Below are 17642 nucleotides of genomic sequence, written 5' to 3'. Positions count from 1 at the left end.
TGTACAGAAGTTTTAAATTTTGGTGTAGTCCAGTTTATTTATTTTTACTATTTGTTGCCTATGCATTCAGTGTCGTACCCAGGAAATCTTTGCCATATATGTTATGAAACATATTCTAAGAGTTTTATAGTTTTAAGTCTTATGTTTTAGGTCTTTGATCAACTTTGAGTTCATTTTTATTTATGGCATAAGGTAAGGGTACAACTTCATTCTTCTGTTGTGGATATCCAGTGTTCCCAAAACCATTTGCTGAAGAGATTGTTCTTTCTCCATTGCATGGTCTTGGCAACCCTGTCACCATTTAACCATATATGTGTGGGCTCTCTATTCTGTTCCATTACTCTATATGTCTGTCTTTATGCCAGTAACACACTGTTTTGGTTACTGTAGCTTTGTTTTTCAAGTCAGGAAGTGTGAGTCCTCCAGCTCTGTTATTTTTCAAGATTAGTCTGGTTATTCATGGTACCCTTGAGATTCCATATGTTTTAGGATCATTTTTTCTATTTCTGCAAAAGATGCAGTTGGGATTTTGATAGGGATTGCATTAAATCAGTAGACTGCTTTGGGTAGTATGGATATCTTAACAATTTTAAGTCTTCCTATCCATGAACATGGGATATCTATTCATTTATATGTCTTCTTTAATTTCTCTCAGCAGTGTTTTGTAGTTTTCAGTGTACAAGTCTTTTGCCTCCTTGGTTAAGTTTATTCCTAAGTATCTTTTTTTTTTTTTTTTTAAGTTTATTTATTTATTTTTTTAATTAGTTTCTGCTTTATAACAAAGTGAATCAGTCATACATATACATCTGTTCCCACATCCCTTCCCTCATGCATCTCCCTCCCTCCCACCCTCCCCATCCCACCCCTCCAGGCGGTCACAAAGCACCGAGCTGATCTCCCTGTGCTCTGCGGCTGCTTCCCACTATCTATCTACCTTACGTTTGGTAGTGTATACACGTCCATGCCTCTCTTTCGCCTTGTCACAGCCCACCCTTCCCCCTCCCCATATCCTCAAGTCCATTCTCAAGTAGGTCTGCGTCTTCATTCCCGTTTTGCCCCTAGGTTCTTCATGACATTTTTTTTTTTAAATTCCGTATATATGTGTTAGCATACGGTATTTGTCTTTCTCTTTCTGACTAACTTCACTCTGTATGACAGACTCTAGGTCTATCCACCTCATTACAAATAGCTCAGTTTCGTTTCTTTTTATGGCTGAGTAATATTCCATTGTATATATGTGCCACATCTTCTTTATCCATTCATCCGATGATGGACACTTAGGTTGTTTCCAGCTCCGGGCTATTGTGAATAGAGCTGCAATGAACATTTTGGTACATGTCTCTTTTGGAATTATGGTTTTCTCAGGGTATATGCCCAGTAGTGGGATTGCTGGGTCATATGGTAGTTCTATTTGTAGTTTTTTAAGGAACCTCCATACCGTTCTCCATAGTGGCTGTACCAATTCACATTCCCACCAGCAGTGCAAGAGTGTTCCCTTTTCTCCACACCCTCTCCAGCATTTATTGTTTCTAGATTTCTCTTTTTTTTTTTTTTTAATTAGTTTCTGCTTTATAACAAAGTGAATCAGTCATACATATACATCTGTTCCCACATCCCTTCCCTCATGCATCTCCCTCCCTCCCACCCTTCCCATATTCCTAAGTATCTTATTCTTCTTGATGCTACTGTAAATGAAACTGTCTTAACTTCCTTTTCAGATTATTGTCAGCGTACAGAAACTCAACTGTTTTTTGCATGTTGATTTTGTACCTTGCTACCTTACTAAATTTGTTTATTAGCTGTAAAGTTTTTTGTAGAATCTTTAGGCTTTCTACATATAAGATCACATTATCTGGGACTTCCCTGGCATCCCAGAGGTTAAGACTCCACACTTCCACTGCAGCGGGCATGGGTTTGATCCCTGGTTAAGAAACTAAGATCCCACATGCCGCATGGCACGGCCAAAAAAATAAGTAAAAATTTTAAAAAAAAAGATCACATCATCTGTGAACAGAGATAATGTTACTTTCTTTTCAATTTGAATGGGTCTTTTATTTCTTTTTCTTGTTTAATTGCTTTGGCCCGGACTTCCGGCAGTGGCAAAAGCAAGCATCCTTGTCTTGTTCCTCATCTTAGAAGAAAAGCTCTCAGTCTTTCACTACTGAGTATGATGTTCACTGTGGGTTTTTCAAATATGGCCTTTTTATGCTGAGGTAGTTTCCTTCTATCTTTATTTTGCTGAGTGTCTTTATAATGAAAAGGTGTTGAATTCTGTCTAGGGCTTTTTCTGCACCAAGATGATCATGTGGTTTTCTTCCTTTGTAAGTGTTATGCATGACATTCATCAATTTTTGTATGTTAAGCCATCTGTGCATTCCAGAAATAAATCCCATTTGGTCATGGCGTGTAATCCAATCGATGCAGTGTTGAATTCTGTCTGCTAGTATTCTGTTGAGGATATTTACATCAATATTTATTAAAGATATTTTGGTCTGTAGTTTTCTTTTCTTGTAGCATCTTTGTTTAGCTTTGGAGTCAGGGTAATGCTGGCCTCAAAGAATTAAAAAGTGTTCCCTCAATTTTTGGGAAGAGTTTGAGGAGAATGGTGTAAATTCTTCTTTAAATGTTTGGTATAATTCACCAGTGAAGCCATCTGGTCCAGTGCTTGGGTGAAGCGGGCACCAGGGCAGGGCGCATTGATTACTAATTCAATTTCCTTATTAGTTACAGGGCTGTTCAGAGCTTCTATTTCTTTGTTTTTATTATTATTTATAAATTTATTTATTTTTTGGCTGTGTTGGATCTTCATTGCTGCGTGCGGACTTTCTCTAGTTGTGGCAAGTGGGGGCCACTCCTCATTGTGGTGCGCGGGCCTCTCATTAAGGTGGCTTCTCCTGTTGTGGAGCACGTGCTCCAGGCACGTGGGCTTCGGTAGTTGTGGCACTCAGGCTTGGTAGTTGTGGCTCACGGGCTCTAGAGCGCAGGCTCAGTAGTTGTGGTGCACAGGCTTAGTTGCTTAGCACGTGGGATCTTCCCAGACCAGGCTTGAACCCGTGTCTCCCGCACTGGCAGGCAGATTCTTAACCACTGCACCACCAGGGAAGTCCCAGAGCTTCTATTTCTTCATGATTCAATATCAGTGGGTTGTGAACATAAATGACTTTAATTATGGCCCTTTCACGTGGACCATATTAGAAGCTAGTCTCTCACACTAAAATATAGAGAAAGAGTTTAGCACAGTCACAGCAGAAACAAGAAAAAAATAGTATTAAAAAGCATTTTCCGGGACTTCCTGGCAGTCCAGTGGTTAAGAATCTGTGCTTCCACTGCAGAGGGCAAGGGTTCGATCCCTGGTTGGGGAACTAAGATGCCACATGGTACGCAGTGTGGCCCCCAAAAAAAAGCGTTTCCCAAAAGTTTTTGGAAACTAACCAATTGGACCTGATGATATTAGGGAAAAGAAGTCAAAAAAGTCATACTATAGCATTTCTTTATCACTTTATATATATATATATTTTTTTTCTTTTTTTTTGCAGTACGTGGGCCTCTCACTGTTGGGGCCTCTCCTGTTGTGGAGCATAGGCTCCGGATGCGCAGGCTCAGGGGCCATAGCTCATGGGCCCAGCCGCTCCGCGGCATGTGGGATCTTCCCAGACGGGGGCACGAACCCATGTCCCCTGCATTGGCAGGCGGACCCTCAACCACTGCGCCACCAGGGAAGCCCCTATCACTTATACTTTTAAATGAAAGTAGAGAAACAATAATCACACACACTATAGTAAGTCAAAGGGACAAGTTGCAAAAAAAATGTATATAATATGAATACATTTGTGTTAACAGAAAAAATTGTGATTTAGCTGATTATTTTTTAAATATGTAAATAAATTCATACCTATTTAGCCCTTCACCCACAGGTGGTTTTTGGTTATCATCTAAGTAGACAATCACTTCTTTCCTTCGGATATGCACAATGTCATCTAAATTTAGATTTGTCAAATTCACATCTCCTTCAAAATAGATTGAACCATAACCTATAAATCAGAGCAAACAGTTAAAAACTCATCCTGTATAGAGGGCAAATACCCATTTCATACTTCTAGTGATTATATAATCAGAAGGAGCAAGCAGCTTTAAACATTAATCAATATTCTAAATCACCCAGCAATTCCTTGAATGGGTTATTTCATCTATAATATGTATTAGAAGGTGACATCAAATACATTTATCTGATTTAACATGTGCATTTTTACAGCACTTAACATTATCCTCAAAATAGCCTTTTAAAATCTCTCCCCAAATATCTGTACGGCTGCTACATAAACAACCCTTAACACCTAGCCTGCAGTATGAATTAAAATACTTGAGCCCTTCTTTTAATACAATACAGAAAGATGAGATTTTTCCCCAAGAAAATTTTATCTGTAATAACTTAATAATATGAAGTTGAACCTAAATATTACCCATCTCTTGTCAACTATTAATTTTCTCACTTAGTATTTCTTGCTGTTTACGGTATTTTAATTGTAGAAAATTGCAATGAGCCAAATACTTACTAAATACTTACAGTCTTTGTAAAGACTGTTACAAAGTTCTAGTCTTTTTTGTTACTTGTCAATCAAAGTGTCTATTCAGGCCAAGGTGGGTCCAAATGTAGGTAAAAAACAAATTGAGCTATCAAGAGCTTCCTTTACTTAATTACAAAAATTAAGTGAAGATCTCTGGCTTATACACTACTAACTCTTAAATTCACACTCACCTTTACGACCAATAGTGAAGTCAGAGACAATGCACTCTCCTTTTTCATTGGTAATTTTAGCTAGGTCATCCATGGATGGAATAGTATAGTAGCCAACCTTAGTGAGAACAATGCCTATGACAAAAGAAACAGAAAATACCAGTTGTGACTGACCTCAGGTAGAGGAATTTTCAGTAATATTTATTTCACTTTTTCCTTTTTAAAATTTTTCTACAGAATGGATAATTTTAAAAATTACCTGAAATAATCAGTAAATTATTATAAAAAGAGAAAATATATAGGAATAAAGCATTTTTCCAAGCTACTTTTCTTTTTTTCTTTTCAATCTGCTTTTCTAAGAAAGACTATTCATAAGAGAAACCAAGTGTTTTTTTAAAAAAACCTCATGGTTAAGTAAGTTTGGAGAACATGCACAAGATAGTATATTACAGGTTCTGAAAACTCACAAAACAATGACATCTATTTACTTAATCCAGTGTTTCCAAGACTTATTTAACCACAGAACTTCCTTTTCATATGACACCTATTAACATACTTGCACTATGAAAGGCATTCCATAGAATACATTCTGGGAAAGACTTATTTTTTTCTTTTATTTTACACATGGAAGATGTCCAAACCCAGGTTTTTGGCTTATGTGGTAATTCGGTGGATTAGAGGTGGAGCTAAAACTCCAAAACCAATGCTTTTAGTTTTACATGTTATTGCCTTCTATAAACCTCTTGTATCTTTCAAATTTACATCCTCAAATTGAGAGCTAAAATCAAGATGAAAAATCCTACATGAGAAAGTCCCACAGTCAAATGGAAACTTAAAGGACTACATTGATGTTATTTTAAAAAGTGCTAACTAGGCAGATTTCTGAAGAAATCAAAGAAAATATAGCATGGGTATGCTTGTTCTAGTCACTCCTTGTTCCATTTATAGGAAGAGATCAGGCTAACTTGCTCTCTGAGAGGAAGAGTTTAAGGCCAATATAAGATCAAATTCCAGCCTCCAGCAATGCCCACTCACATGCTTAACTTGCTTCTCTATGGGCAAGTTTTAGAGGGTTGTTAAAGTGTCCTTGAGCATGGAATTTTAAATTGGAAGGTGGCAAAAAAGGTCAGTGAGAAAACTAGAAATTAAAAAAAATCTAGACTGGATATTTAAGATGCAGTAGTAGATATCTAAACACAAATACAGATAACATAGGATTCTTAATGTGAAAGTATAAATTTGTTTCCTTAGGGCACCAAGTGACCAAAGATATATATGAAGGCAATAAGATAATTTAGATATAGAACAAGTTTACAGACACATCAAGACAAACTTTAAACTAAACTAAAAAAAAAAAAAAGACTAGGCAAAACTAATCTATGTGACAGAAACGAGACTGTGGTTGACTTCTTGAGATGGGGACACAAAAGAACTTTCCAGGGTGAAAGAAATGTTCTATCTCTTGATTGAGTATATATATATGTCAAAATTCATTGAAATGAACACAAGATCTGTGTACTTCACTATACGTAAATTGTACCTCAGTTAAAAGGGGGGAAGAGGGAATGTAATGACATTTGTCAAAAGTCAAATGAGATATTAAGTCAACAGAGAAAAAAGGCAAACTTTAAGCATCCCATCAAGATACTTCAATCTTGTAGTTTATACTGTTTCATGGATTAGTGGAAAAACTAATCAGTTCACTGTTGGGGACAAAAAAGAAAAGCACATAACTGAGGTGATAATAACCATAGCAACCACTAACATTTGAATGCCTATTCTAGTCAGGCATGGTCTAACTCAAATTTCAAAAATCTCATATGATAATACTGCTATAATTTTAATTAAAAAACTAATAAACAATATGTGAGTTTATAAAGCTAGGAAAAATTATGAGGATAGTCTCTCTGGATACAAAATTTGGGATATTTAAACTATATCAGGCTAATTAATAAAATGAATTTTAACTACTCCAAAGGTACAAAAAAAAGTGAATTCCAAATCAACCAAAGCATCAGTGAGAAGTGTTTAAGTGTTAACTTCCATAAAATGCAATAAAAAACATTTAGGAGTTCAGATAGCTGACTTCTATTATGTTGAAAATCAGTGACAAACAAGAGGTCTCATATGACTGGTAGGAGATTACTCAAGGGCCAATCTGAATCTGACCTGCTGGATGCATATGGTAAGTATTATTTTCTATTTCTTCTCGGTCATCCTGCAGTGACTCCTCATGAAAAGAGGTCTCTTCACTGCTTCCTTCCAGCCCATTTCGCAAGGCAGCACGCATGTTTAATGCAACAATGGTATCATCCACACTGTTGCTGCTGTTATGTTTATTTCCAGCACTCTCTGGGGTTTGAGGAATGGGTTTGGCAATAGGGTTAGTATAAAAACGTGACACAAGAGAATCATCATCTCCATCCTGCTGATGGTTTTCATCGACTGGTTTGCTCAGAAAACTGAATCTGAAAAGGGAGAAAATAAATACTATCTTAGTCCCTTGAGTAGAAATAGTAAAATGGTAACAATCAAACATTGCTAGGCTTTTACTAGCATCTGGTGCTGTTCTAGGTAATTCCATGTATTAAAAATTCACTTAATACTTACGGTAAACCTGTAAAATAGGCTATCATTCTCTGTATTTTACAGAAAACTCGGACACAGAAAAATAACTTGCCAAGGTCACAAAGCTCTAAGTGCTAGAGTTGGGATTGTAACCCAGGAAATCTGGCTGTAGATTCCACGGCTTTAACTGACCTATTTTCATGAATGAACGAATCTGAGCATCACAATATTTAGTTTAAAAGGGGGAAGGGGGGTGTCTACTATGTGGGGTCAAATATCAGTGGTGAATTTCAAAATAAAAAACCGAAAATTTAAAAATTTTGATATTATAATCAATAAGGTATTAATGATTCATTTATGAAAACTCAAACTAAAATTTTATCCAAAGAGAAAAAAAACAGGAGGGCAAAGACATATATACAAGGATTTTTCATTGAAGCATTATTTTGAATATAGGAATACCAAAATAATCTAAATGTCCTCTAATAGAGAACTGATTGAATTACCTTACATTTACAATAATGGTTACAGACTCATTTAAAAAGAGGAGGCAGGTTATTCATATTGATACGGAAAGGTGTTTACAGTAAATGGAAATAAGCAGGTTACAGAATATTATTTCATGCATAAACTCTACAATATATAAGAATATATTTATAAATAAATTTTTAAACTGTAAGAATATATACTGAACTCTTAAGAATCAGTGTATATACTTGTACTTCCTCCTTTATATATTTCTATACTTTTTTATTTTTTTGGTTTGGTTACAGTGACTGTGTATCACTTTAACAACCCCATCCAAAATGACATACATGGATACCAAAATAGTTTTGCAGGACTGAATCAGAAAAATAATTTTAAGGTCTAAAGTACTCAAGAAGCAACAAAACAACATAACTTCTAGATGCTCATATGCTGTAATATTGGGTTGGCCAAAAAGTTTGTTTGGATTTTTCTGTAAGATGTTATGGAAAAATCCGAACGAACTTTTTGGCCAAACCAACACTTCTAACTTCATAAAATTTCATAGAATGAATAAATTCTAAGCTCAGAATCTTTTCTTTTCTTTTTTTTTTTTTGGCGGTACGTGGGCCTCTCACTGTTGTGGCCTCTCCCGTTGCGGAGCACAGGCTCCGGACGCGCAGGCTCAGCAGCCATGGCTCACGGGCCCAGCTGCTCTGCGGCATGTGGGATCTTCCCAGACCGGGGCACGAACCTGTGTCCCCTGCATCAGCAGGCGGACTCTCAACCACTGCGCCACCAGGGAAGCCCCTCAGAATCTTTTCTAAATGAGCACAAGGCCCTCTACCAGAAGTAACCCAAATGAGAATTCAGTTTACCTCTCTCCATTTTCTGGATAATCAGATGGTGAAGCTAGATCTTCTGAATCACGATTAACAGGAGAGAAGAGATTGCTATTGTTAAGGTTTTTCAAAACCAACTTCTTAATGCTCTTCCTATAAACAGAGACCAAAAGAAAAAAAAGAAAGAACTCAGGCACACATAATTACATCAAAGACTATCTTAAAACCTTGAGTGGAAAGGGGCACTCTTATTCAATTCATATATATCTAAAATTGACCTAACAAGTTCAATTCACCAACTTATCCCATAAATATATAACCAGAACACAAGGTCTCAAATATATTACACTCTGGTGTTTGGAAGAATAAGCTAAGCACATCAAAACCAAGTAGGAAATCCCCTAGAAAATACTCTTCCCTTTTTGAACTCTACATGTCTTTTCTCTCATTAAATACTTTTTCTTTTTTGGCAGTCAGGATTTATGACTGCTCCTGCATAGAACTTGGCACGCTGCCTTGAAGGAAAATAGGATAGATGTTTGTTGATTAAATGAGAAAGGTTTCTTTAAAAAAAAGACAAGAAAGAGGGGTAGAATCCCCTGATATCCAATGATGGAAATGACCATGAATACCTAAAAAGTTCAAGTTTGTGTACAATAGGTTTATTTAAGGCAACAACCTCTACAGCTTACCAGCTTTAAGTAGAAAAACCATATAAGAGATCTTAATCAACCTCCACTTAAAAAGTCACTGGATTACCTAATGCACTCCATTCCCTCTTTTAGAAAAACCAACCACTGGGAATTCCCTGGAGGTCCAGTGGTTAGCAATGCACGTTTCCACTTCGTGGGTTTGATCCCTGGTTGGGGAACTAAGATCCCGCATGGTGTGTAGTACATACAAAAAAAACAAAAACAAAGCAAAACAAAAAAACCCCACCAAACAACCCGCCTCCCCACCCCTCGCCCCCACTGCCACCCTAAACCAACCACTAAGTAGGTAGGCCACTCCCTTATTTATTCTAGTCTCAACAACTGGGTTATATAGTAGCAAACATCTAGTGTTTGTTCCTTACCTATGTATGCTATTTATACTCCTTATAGTAATGATGTTATTAAATAAGTATTAAGTAAGCCAATGAAACAGGCACTTGACAATAAAAAATTATTATTTCCATGAAAAATAAAACTTGCCCTCCTATTAATGGTAGACTAGGTAATACAGACTAATTCTCCTAGGAAGGATTACCAGAAAACTCAGAGCTCTTTCTAGGCATTAAGAGCCAACAAGATAGTAAAAAATGACTGTACCAGCAACCTGGGGGGACAGTGGCACAGGGAGGTGTCCAATATTTTGGGTTGCTTTTCTCCTGGAGACTTCTTGGATCCAAAGGGAAGGCTGAGAGGCTGATGGTGAACTTGACAGTCTTGTGGGACCAGGGAGGCAGAGATGAGTCTAGAGCCACCAAGGGGCGGGTCACTAGTAAATGCCACTTGTTTTGTGTTGGGACCTGAAAAGTCTCTACCCCTGGAGTTAAGAACTAAAAGTAAAAAGCACATGGTCCTAAGTTCAGCTATGACTCATCTCAATAAGCACTGTCATAAAAAAAAAACAAAAAAAACCTCTGAAGGTCAATATCATCATCCTCGAATTCCAGTTACTGCCACAGTTTTCTTCAAAGAAGATAAATGGCCAATAACCACATAAGATACACAACATCATAAAGGGAATGCAAATTACAAGCATGAGGTACCACTTCACCCCCACCAGAATGGCTGTTATAAACAAACAGACAAACCAGAAAATAACAAGAGCTGACAAGGATACAGAGAAAACTAAAACATTGTACACTGCTGGTGGGAATGTGAAATGGTGCAGTGGCTATGGAAAACAGTTTGGCAGTTCTTTCTTTCTTTTTTCCTTTATTTTTTAACATCTTTAGTGGAGTATAATTGCTCTACAATGGTGTGTTAGTTTTGGCTTTATAACAAAGTGAATCAGCCATACATATACATATATCCCCACATCTCCTCCCTCTTGCGTCTCCCTCCCACCCTCCCTATCCCACCCCTCTAGGTGGTCACAAAGCATGGAGCTGATCTCCCTGTGCTATGCGGCTGCTTCCCACTAGCTACCAATTTTACATTTGGTAGCCCATGCCACTCTCTCACTTCGACCCAGCTTACCCTCCCCCCTCCCTATGTCCTCAAGTCCATTCTCTATGTCTGTGTCTTTATTCCTGGCTTGCCCCTAGGTTCTTCAGAACAAATTTTTTTTTTTTTTTAGATTTCATATATATGTGTTAGTGTACAGTATTTGTTTTCCTCTTTCTGACTGACTTCACTCTGTATGACAGACTCTAGGTCCATCCACCTCACTACAAATAATTTCGTTTCTTTTTATGGCTAATATTCCATTGTATATATGAGCCACATCTTCTTTATCCATTCATCTATCGATGGACACTTACATTGCTTCCATGTCCTGGCTACTGTAAACAGATCTGCAATGAACATTGTGGTACATGACTCTTTTTGAATTATGGTTTTCTCAGGGTATACGTCCAGTAGTGGGATTGCTGGGTCATATGGTAGTTCTATTTTTAGTTTTTTAAGGAACCTCCATACTTTTCTCCATAGTGGCTTTATCATTTTACATTCCCACCAACAGTGTAAGAGGGTTCCCTTTTCTCCACACCCTCTCCAGTGTTTATTGTTTGTAGATTTTTTTGATGATGGCCATTCTGACTGGTGGGAGGTGATACCTCATTGTAGTTTTGATTTGCATTTCTCTAATGATTAGTGATGTTGAGCATCCTTTCATGTGTTTGTTGCTAATCTGTATATCTTCTTTGGAGAAATGTCTATTTAGGTCTTCTGTCCATTTTTGGATTGGGTTGTTTGTTTTTTGGATATTGAGCTGCATGAGCTGCTTGTAAATTTTAGAGATTAATCCTTTGTCAGTTGCTTTGTTTGCAAATATTTTCTCCCATTCTGAGGGCTGTCTTTTCATCTTGTTTATGGTTTCCTTTGCTGTGCAAAAGCTTTTACGTTTCATTAGATCCCATCTGTTTTTGTTTTTAATTCCATTTCTCTAGGAGGTGGGCCAAAAAGGATCTTGCTGTGATTTATGTCAAAGAGTGTACTTCCTATGTTTTCCTCTAAGAGTTTTACAGTGTCTGGCCTTACATGTAGGTCTTTAATCCATTTTGAGTTTATTTTTGTGTATGGTGTTAGGGAGTGTTCTAGTTTCATTCTTTTACATGTAGGTGTCCAGTTTTCCCAGCACCACTTATTGAAGAGGCTGTCTCTTCTCCATTGTATATTTGTGCCGCCTTTATCAAAAATAAGGTGACCATATGTGGGTGGGTTTATCTCTGGGCTTTCTATCCTGTTCCATTGATCTATATGTCTGTTTTTGTGTCAGTACCATACTGTCTTGATGACTGTAGCTTTGTAGTATAGTCTGAAGTCCAGGAGCCTGATTCCTCCAGCTCCATTTTTCTTTCTCAAGATTGCTTTGGCTCTTCGGGGTCTTTTGTGTTTCCATACAAACTGTGAAATTTTTTGTTCTAGTTCTGTGAAAAATGCCACTGGTAGTTTGATAAGGATTGATTGTATTGAATCTGTAGATGCTTTGGGTAGCATAGTCACTTTCACAAGGTTGATTCTTCCAATCCAAGAACGTGGTATATCTCTCCACATGTTTGGATCATCTTTAATTTCTTTCATCAGTGTCTTCTAGTTTTCTGCATACATACAGGTCTTTTGTCTCCTTAGGTAGGTTTATTCCTAGGTATTTTATTCTTTTTGTTGCAGTGGTAAATGGGAATGTTTCCTTAATTTCTCTTTCAGATTTTTCATCATTAGTGTATAAGAATGCAATAGATTTCTGTGCATTAATTTTATATCCTGCTACTTTACCAAATTCATTGATTAGCTCTAGTAGTTTTCTGGTAGCATCTTTAGGATTCTCTATGTATAGTATCATGTCATCTGCAAACAGTGACAGCTTTACTTCTTCTTTTCTGATTTGGATTCCTTTTATTTCTTTTTCTTCTCTGACTGCTGTGGCTAAAACTTCCAAAACTATGTTAAATAATAGTGGTGAGAGTGGACAACCTTGTCTTGTTCCTGATCTTAGTGGAAATGCTTTCAGTTTTTCACCATTGAGGATGACGTTGGCTGTGGGTTTGTCATATACGGCCTTTATTATGTTGACGTAAGTTCCCTCTATGCCCACTTTCTGAAGGTTTTTTAATCATAAATGGGTGCTGAATTTTGTCGAAAGCATTCTCTGCATCTATTGAGATGATCATATGGTTTTTCTCCTTCAATTTGTTAATATGGTGTATCACACTGAGTGACTTGCATATATTGAAGAATCCCTGCATTCCAGGGATAAACCCCACTTGATATGGTGTATGATCCTTTTAATGTGCTGTTGGATTCTAGTATTTTGTTGAGGATTTTTGCATCTATGTTCATCAGTGATATTGGCCTGCAGTTTTCTTTCTTTGTGACATCTTTGTCTGGTTTTGGTATCAGGGTGATGGTGGCCTCACAGAATGAGTTTGGGAGTGTTCCTCCCTCTGCTATATTTTCGAAGAGTTTGAGAAGGACAGGTGTTAGCTCTTCTCTAAATGTTTGCTGGAATTCGTCTGTGAAGCCATCTGGTCCTGGGTTTTTGTTTGCTGGAAGATTTTTATCACAGTCTCAATTTCAGTGCTTGTCATTGGTTTGTTTATATTTTCTCTCTCTTCCTGGTTCAGGCTCCAAAGGTTGTGCTTTTCTAAGAATGTGTCCATTTCTTCCAGGTTGTCCATTTTATTGGCATATAATTGCTTGTAGTAATCTCTCATGATGCTTTGTATTTCTGCAGTGTTAGTTGTTATTTCTCCTTCATTTCTAATTCTACTGATTTGAGTCTTCTCCGTTTTTTTCTTGATGAGTCTGGCTAATGGTTTATCAATTTTGTTTATCTTCTCAAAGAACCAGCTTTTAGTTTTACTCATCTTTGCTATCATTTCCTTCATTTCTTTTTCATTTATTTCTGATCTGATCTTAATGATTTCTTTCCTTCAGCTAACTTTGGGGTTTTTTGTTCTTCTTTCTCTAATTGCTTTAGGTATAAGGTTCTGTTGTTTATTTGAGATGTTTCTTATTTCTTGAAGCAGGATTGTTTGAGATGTTTCTTGTTTCTTGAGGCAGGACTGTATTGCTATAAACTTCCGTCTTAAGAACTGCTTTTGCTGCATCCCATAGGTTTTGGATCATTGTGTTTTCATTGTCTTTTGGTATTTTTTGATTTCCCCTTTGATTTCTTCAGTGATCTCTTGGTTATTTAGTACTGTATTGTTTAGCCTCCATGTGTTTGTATTTTTTACAGATCATTTCCCGTAATTGATACCTAGTCTCATAGCGGTTTGTGATTGGAAAAGATACTTGATACAATCTGAATTTTTGAAAATTTGCCAAGGCTTGATTTGTGACCCACAATATGATCTATCCTGGAGAATGTTCCATGAGCACGTGAGAAGAAAGTATATTGTTATTTTTGGATGGAATGACCTATAAATATCAATTAAGTCCATCTTGTTTAATGTATCATTTAAAGCTTGTGCTTCCTTATTTATTTTCATTTTGGATGATCTGTCCATTGGTGAAAGTGGGGTGTTAAAGTCCCCTACTATGATTGTGTTACCGTTGATTTCCCCTTTTATGGCTGTAAGCATTTGCCTTATGTACTGAGGTGCTTCTATGTTGGGTGCATAAATATTTACAAATGTTATATCTTCTTCTTGGATCAATCCCTTGATCATTATGTAGTGTCCTTTGTCTCTTGTAATAGTGTTTATTTTAAAGACTATTTCGTCTGATATGAGAATTGCTACTCCAGCTTTCTTTTGATTTCCATTTGCATGGAATATCTTTTTCCACCTCTCACTTTCAGTCTGCATGTGTCCCTAGGTCTGAAGTGGGTCTCTTGCAGACAGCATATATACAGGTCTTGTCTTTGTATCCATTCAGCCAATCTATGCCTTTTGGTTGGAGTATTTAATCTATTTACGCTTAAGGTAGTTATCGATATGTATGTTCCTATTACCATTTTCTTAATTTTTTTTTTTTTTTTTGCGGTACACGGGCCTCTCACTGTTGTGGCCTCTCCCGTTGCGGAGCACAGGCTCCGGATGCACAGGCTTAGCGGCCACGGCTCACGGGCCTAGCCGCTCCGCAGCATGTGGGATCTTCCCGGACCGGGGCATGAACCCGTGTCCCCTGCATCAGCAGGCGGACTCTCAACCACTGCGCCATCAGGGAAGCCCCTCTTAATTGTTTTGGGTTTGTTATTGTAGGTCTTTTCCTTCTCTTGTGTTTCCTGCCTAGAGAAGTTCCTTTAGCATTTGTTGTAAAGCTGGTTTGGTGGTGCTGAATTCTCTTAGCTTTTACTTGTCTGTAAAGGTTTTAATTTCTCCATCAAGTCTGAATGAGATTCTTGCTGGGTAGAGTATTCTTGGTTGTAGGGTTTTTCCCTTTCATCACTTTAAGTATATCACGCCACTCCCTTCTGGCTTGTAGAGTTTCTGCTGAGAAATCAGCTGTTAACCTTATGGGAGTTCCCTTGTATGTTATTTGTTGTTTTTCCCTTGCTGCTTTTAGCATGTTTTCTTTGTATTTAATTTTTGATAGTTTGATGAATATGTGTCTTGGCGTGTTTCTCCTTGGATTTATCCTGTATGGGACTCTGCGCTTCCTGGACTTGATTAACTATTTCCTTTCCCATATTAGGGAAGTTTTCAACTATAATCTCTTCAAATATTTTCTCAGTCCCTTTCTTTTTCTCTTCCTCTTCTGGGACCCCTATAATTCGAACGTTGGTGTGTTTAATGTTGTCCCGGAGGTCTCTGAGACTGTCCTCAATTCTTTTCATTCGTTTTTCTTTATTTTGCTCTGAGGTAGTTATTTCCACTATTTTATCTTCCAGGTCACTTATCCGTTCTTCTGCCTCATTTATTCTGCTATTGATTCCTTCTAGAGAATTTTAAATTTCATTTATTGTGTTGTTCATCATGGTTTGTTTGCTCTTTAGTTCTTCTAGGTCCTTGGTTAAACATTTCTTGTATTTTCTCCATTCCATTTCCAAGGTTTTGGGATCATCTTTACTATCATTACTCTGAATTCTTTTTCAGGTAGCCTGAACAGTTTGTCAGTTCTTTAAAAGGTTAAGTATAGAATCAATGTATGAGCAAACAATTCCAGTCCTGGATATATACTCAAAGGAATTGAAACTGGGACTCTGATACTTGTACACCAACATTTATAGCAGCAGTATTCACATAGCTAAAAGGTGGAAACAACCCAAAAGTCCATCAATAGATGGAATGGATAAACAAAATGTGGGTTAACCATACAGTGGAATATTATTCAGCCTTAAAAAGAAATGAAGTTCTGGGCTTCCCTGGTGGCACAGTGGTTGAGAATCTGCCTGCCGATGCAGGGGACACGGGTTTATACCCTGGTCAGGGAAGATCCCACATGCCACGGAGCGGCTAGGCCTGTGAGCCATGGCCGCTGAGCCTGTGCATCTGGAGCCTGTGCTCCACAACGGGAGAGGCCACAACAGTGAGAGGCCCGCGTACCGCAAAAAAAAAAAAAGAAAAAAAAAATGAAGGTCTGATACATGCTACAACTTAATGAACCTCTAAAATATTATGCCAACTAATGAGAACATACTGTATAGCACAGGGAACTCTACTTAATGCACTGTGGTGACATGAATGGGAAGAAAGTCCAAAAGGGAGGGGATATGTGTATATGTATGGCTGATTCATTTTGCTGTACAGCAGAAACTAACACAACATTGTAAAGCAACTATACTCCAATAAAAGTAATTTAAACAAATAAAATAAAACATTATGCCAAGTAAAATAATCCAGAAATGAAAGAGAATAAATTCTGTATGATTCTCTGTATATGAGGTATCTAAAATAGGCAAATTCTTACAGACAGAAAGTAATATAGAGGTTAAAAGGTTAACAGGTTTCTTCTTCTGGGGGAAGAAGAAAATAGGGAATTATCGCATGGCAGGTACAGAGTTTCTGTTTGGGATGATGACGTTCTGGAGATACTGGTGGTGATAGCTACACAATATTTTAAATATACCTAACACCACTGAACTGTAATTGTATGTAACATAAATTTTACCATTTTAACCATTTTTATGTATATTTTACTACAATAAAAATTAGTAAGTGTAAAAAAACACAAGTAATTCAGGCACACATTTGTAAAAGCTGTTAAATATTAAAATATATAAATTTAGGAAAACTGCAGATGTGTTCATATATGTTTTTGTGATTTGGAGGTTAAGGAAATAAGGTAACTGAAATATCCAAACCAAATAAATCACTATGTATGTAGAAGACCTAAATGATTAGCAAGCTTAGTTTAATTTAATGTCCCCAAACCCAACAATTATGGAATAAATCTTATTTTCAAATACATATGGAATGTTTATGCAAACTAACCATATGTTGGACTATTAAAGGAAGCCACAAGTTTCAAAAAACTGAAATCACCTGAAGTACTCTTTTCTTTTGCACATAAGCTAGAAATCAGTAACAAAGAGATAACTTAAAAATCTCCATGTTAGGAATTTATATTCTTGAATAACCCCAGGCTCAAAAATCCCCATGAAAATCAGAAAGCATTTATCATATAATTATTTTTTGAACATTAAGAGTACTCCATATGAAAACTTGTAGAGTACAAATAGAGCTGAACTAAAAGGAAAATTTACATCTCTAAATGCATATATTAATATTTGAAAAGAAGGAAAGTTGAAAATAAAAGCTAAGCATCCATTTAGACAAAGGACAGAAAATTAAATACCATAAAAAGAGGGGGAAATGGACCTCCCTGGTGGCACAGTGGTCAAGAATCCGTCTGCCAATGCAGGGGACACGGGTTGGAGCCCTGGTCCATGAAGATCCTACATTTGCGGAGCAACTAAGCCTGTGCACCACAACTACT

General features: G+C 37.1%; 1 protein-coding gene across 12 annotated transcripts in view; it reads right to left on the bottom strand.

Annotated features, from left to right (window-relative positions):
- Nucleotides 1-17642, bottom strand: part of NUP98 (nucleoporin 98 and 96 precursor) — a 104597-nt gene that overhangs the window by 32735 nt on the left and 54220 nt on the right. For all 12 annotated transcript variants that reach the window (XM_081239698.1, XM_081239693.1, XM_081239695.1 and 9 more), the window contains 4 exons: nt 8647-8763; nt 6905-7203; nt 4757-4870; nt 3893-4031 (listed from right to left, as the gene is read on the bottom strand). In XM_081239698.1, coding sequence (XP_081095824.1) covers nt 3893-4031; nt 4757-4870; nt 6905-7203; nt 8647-8763 — 669 coding nt within the window. The remainder of the gene's footprint in view (nt 1-3892; nt 4032-4756; nt 4871-6904; nt 7204-8646; nt 8764-17642) is intronic.

The sequence above is a fragment of the Mesoplodon bidens genome (assembly GCF_964165515.1).
Source record: "Mesoplodon bidens genome assembly, chromosome: 7".
Taxonomy (NCBI): Eukaryota; Metazoa; Chordata; class Mammalia; order Artiodactyla; family Ziphiidae; genus Mesoplodon; species Mesoplodon bidens.
This window is presented reverse-complemented; position numbering and strand designations above follow the sequence as displayed.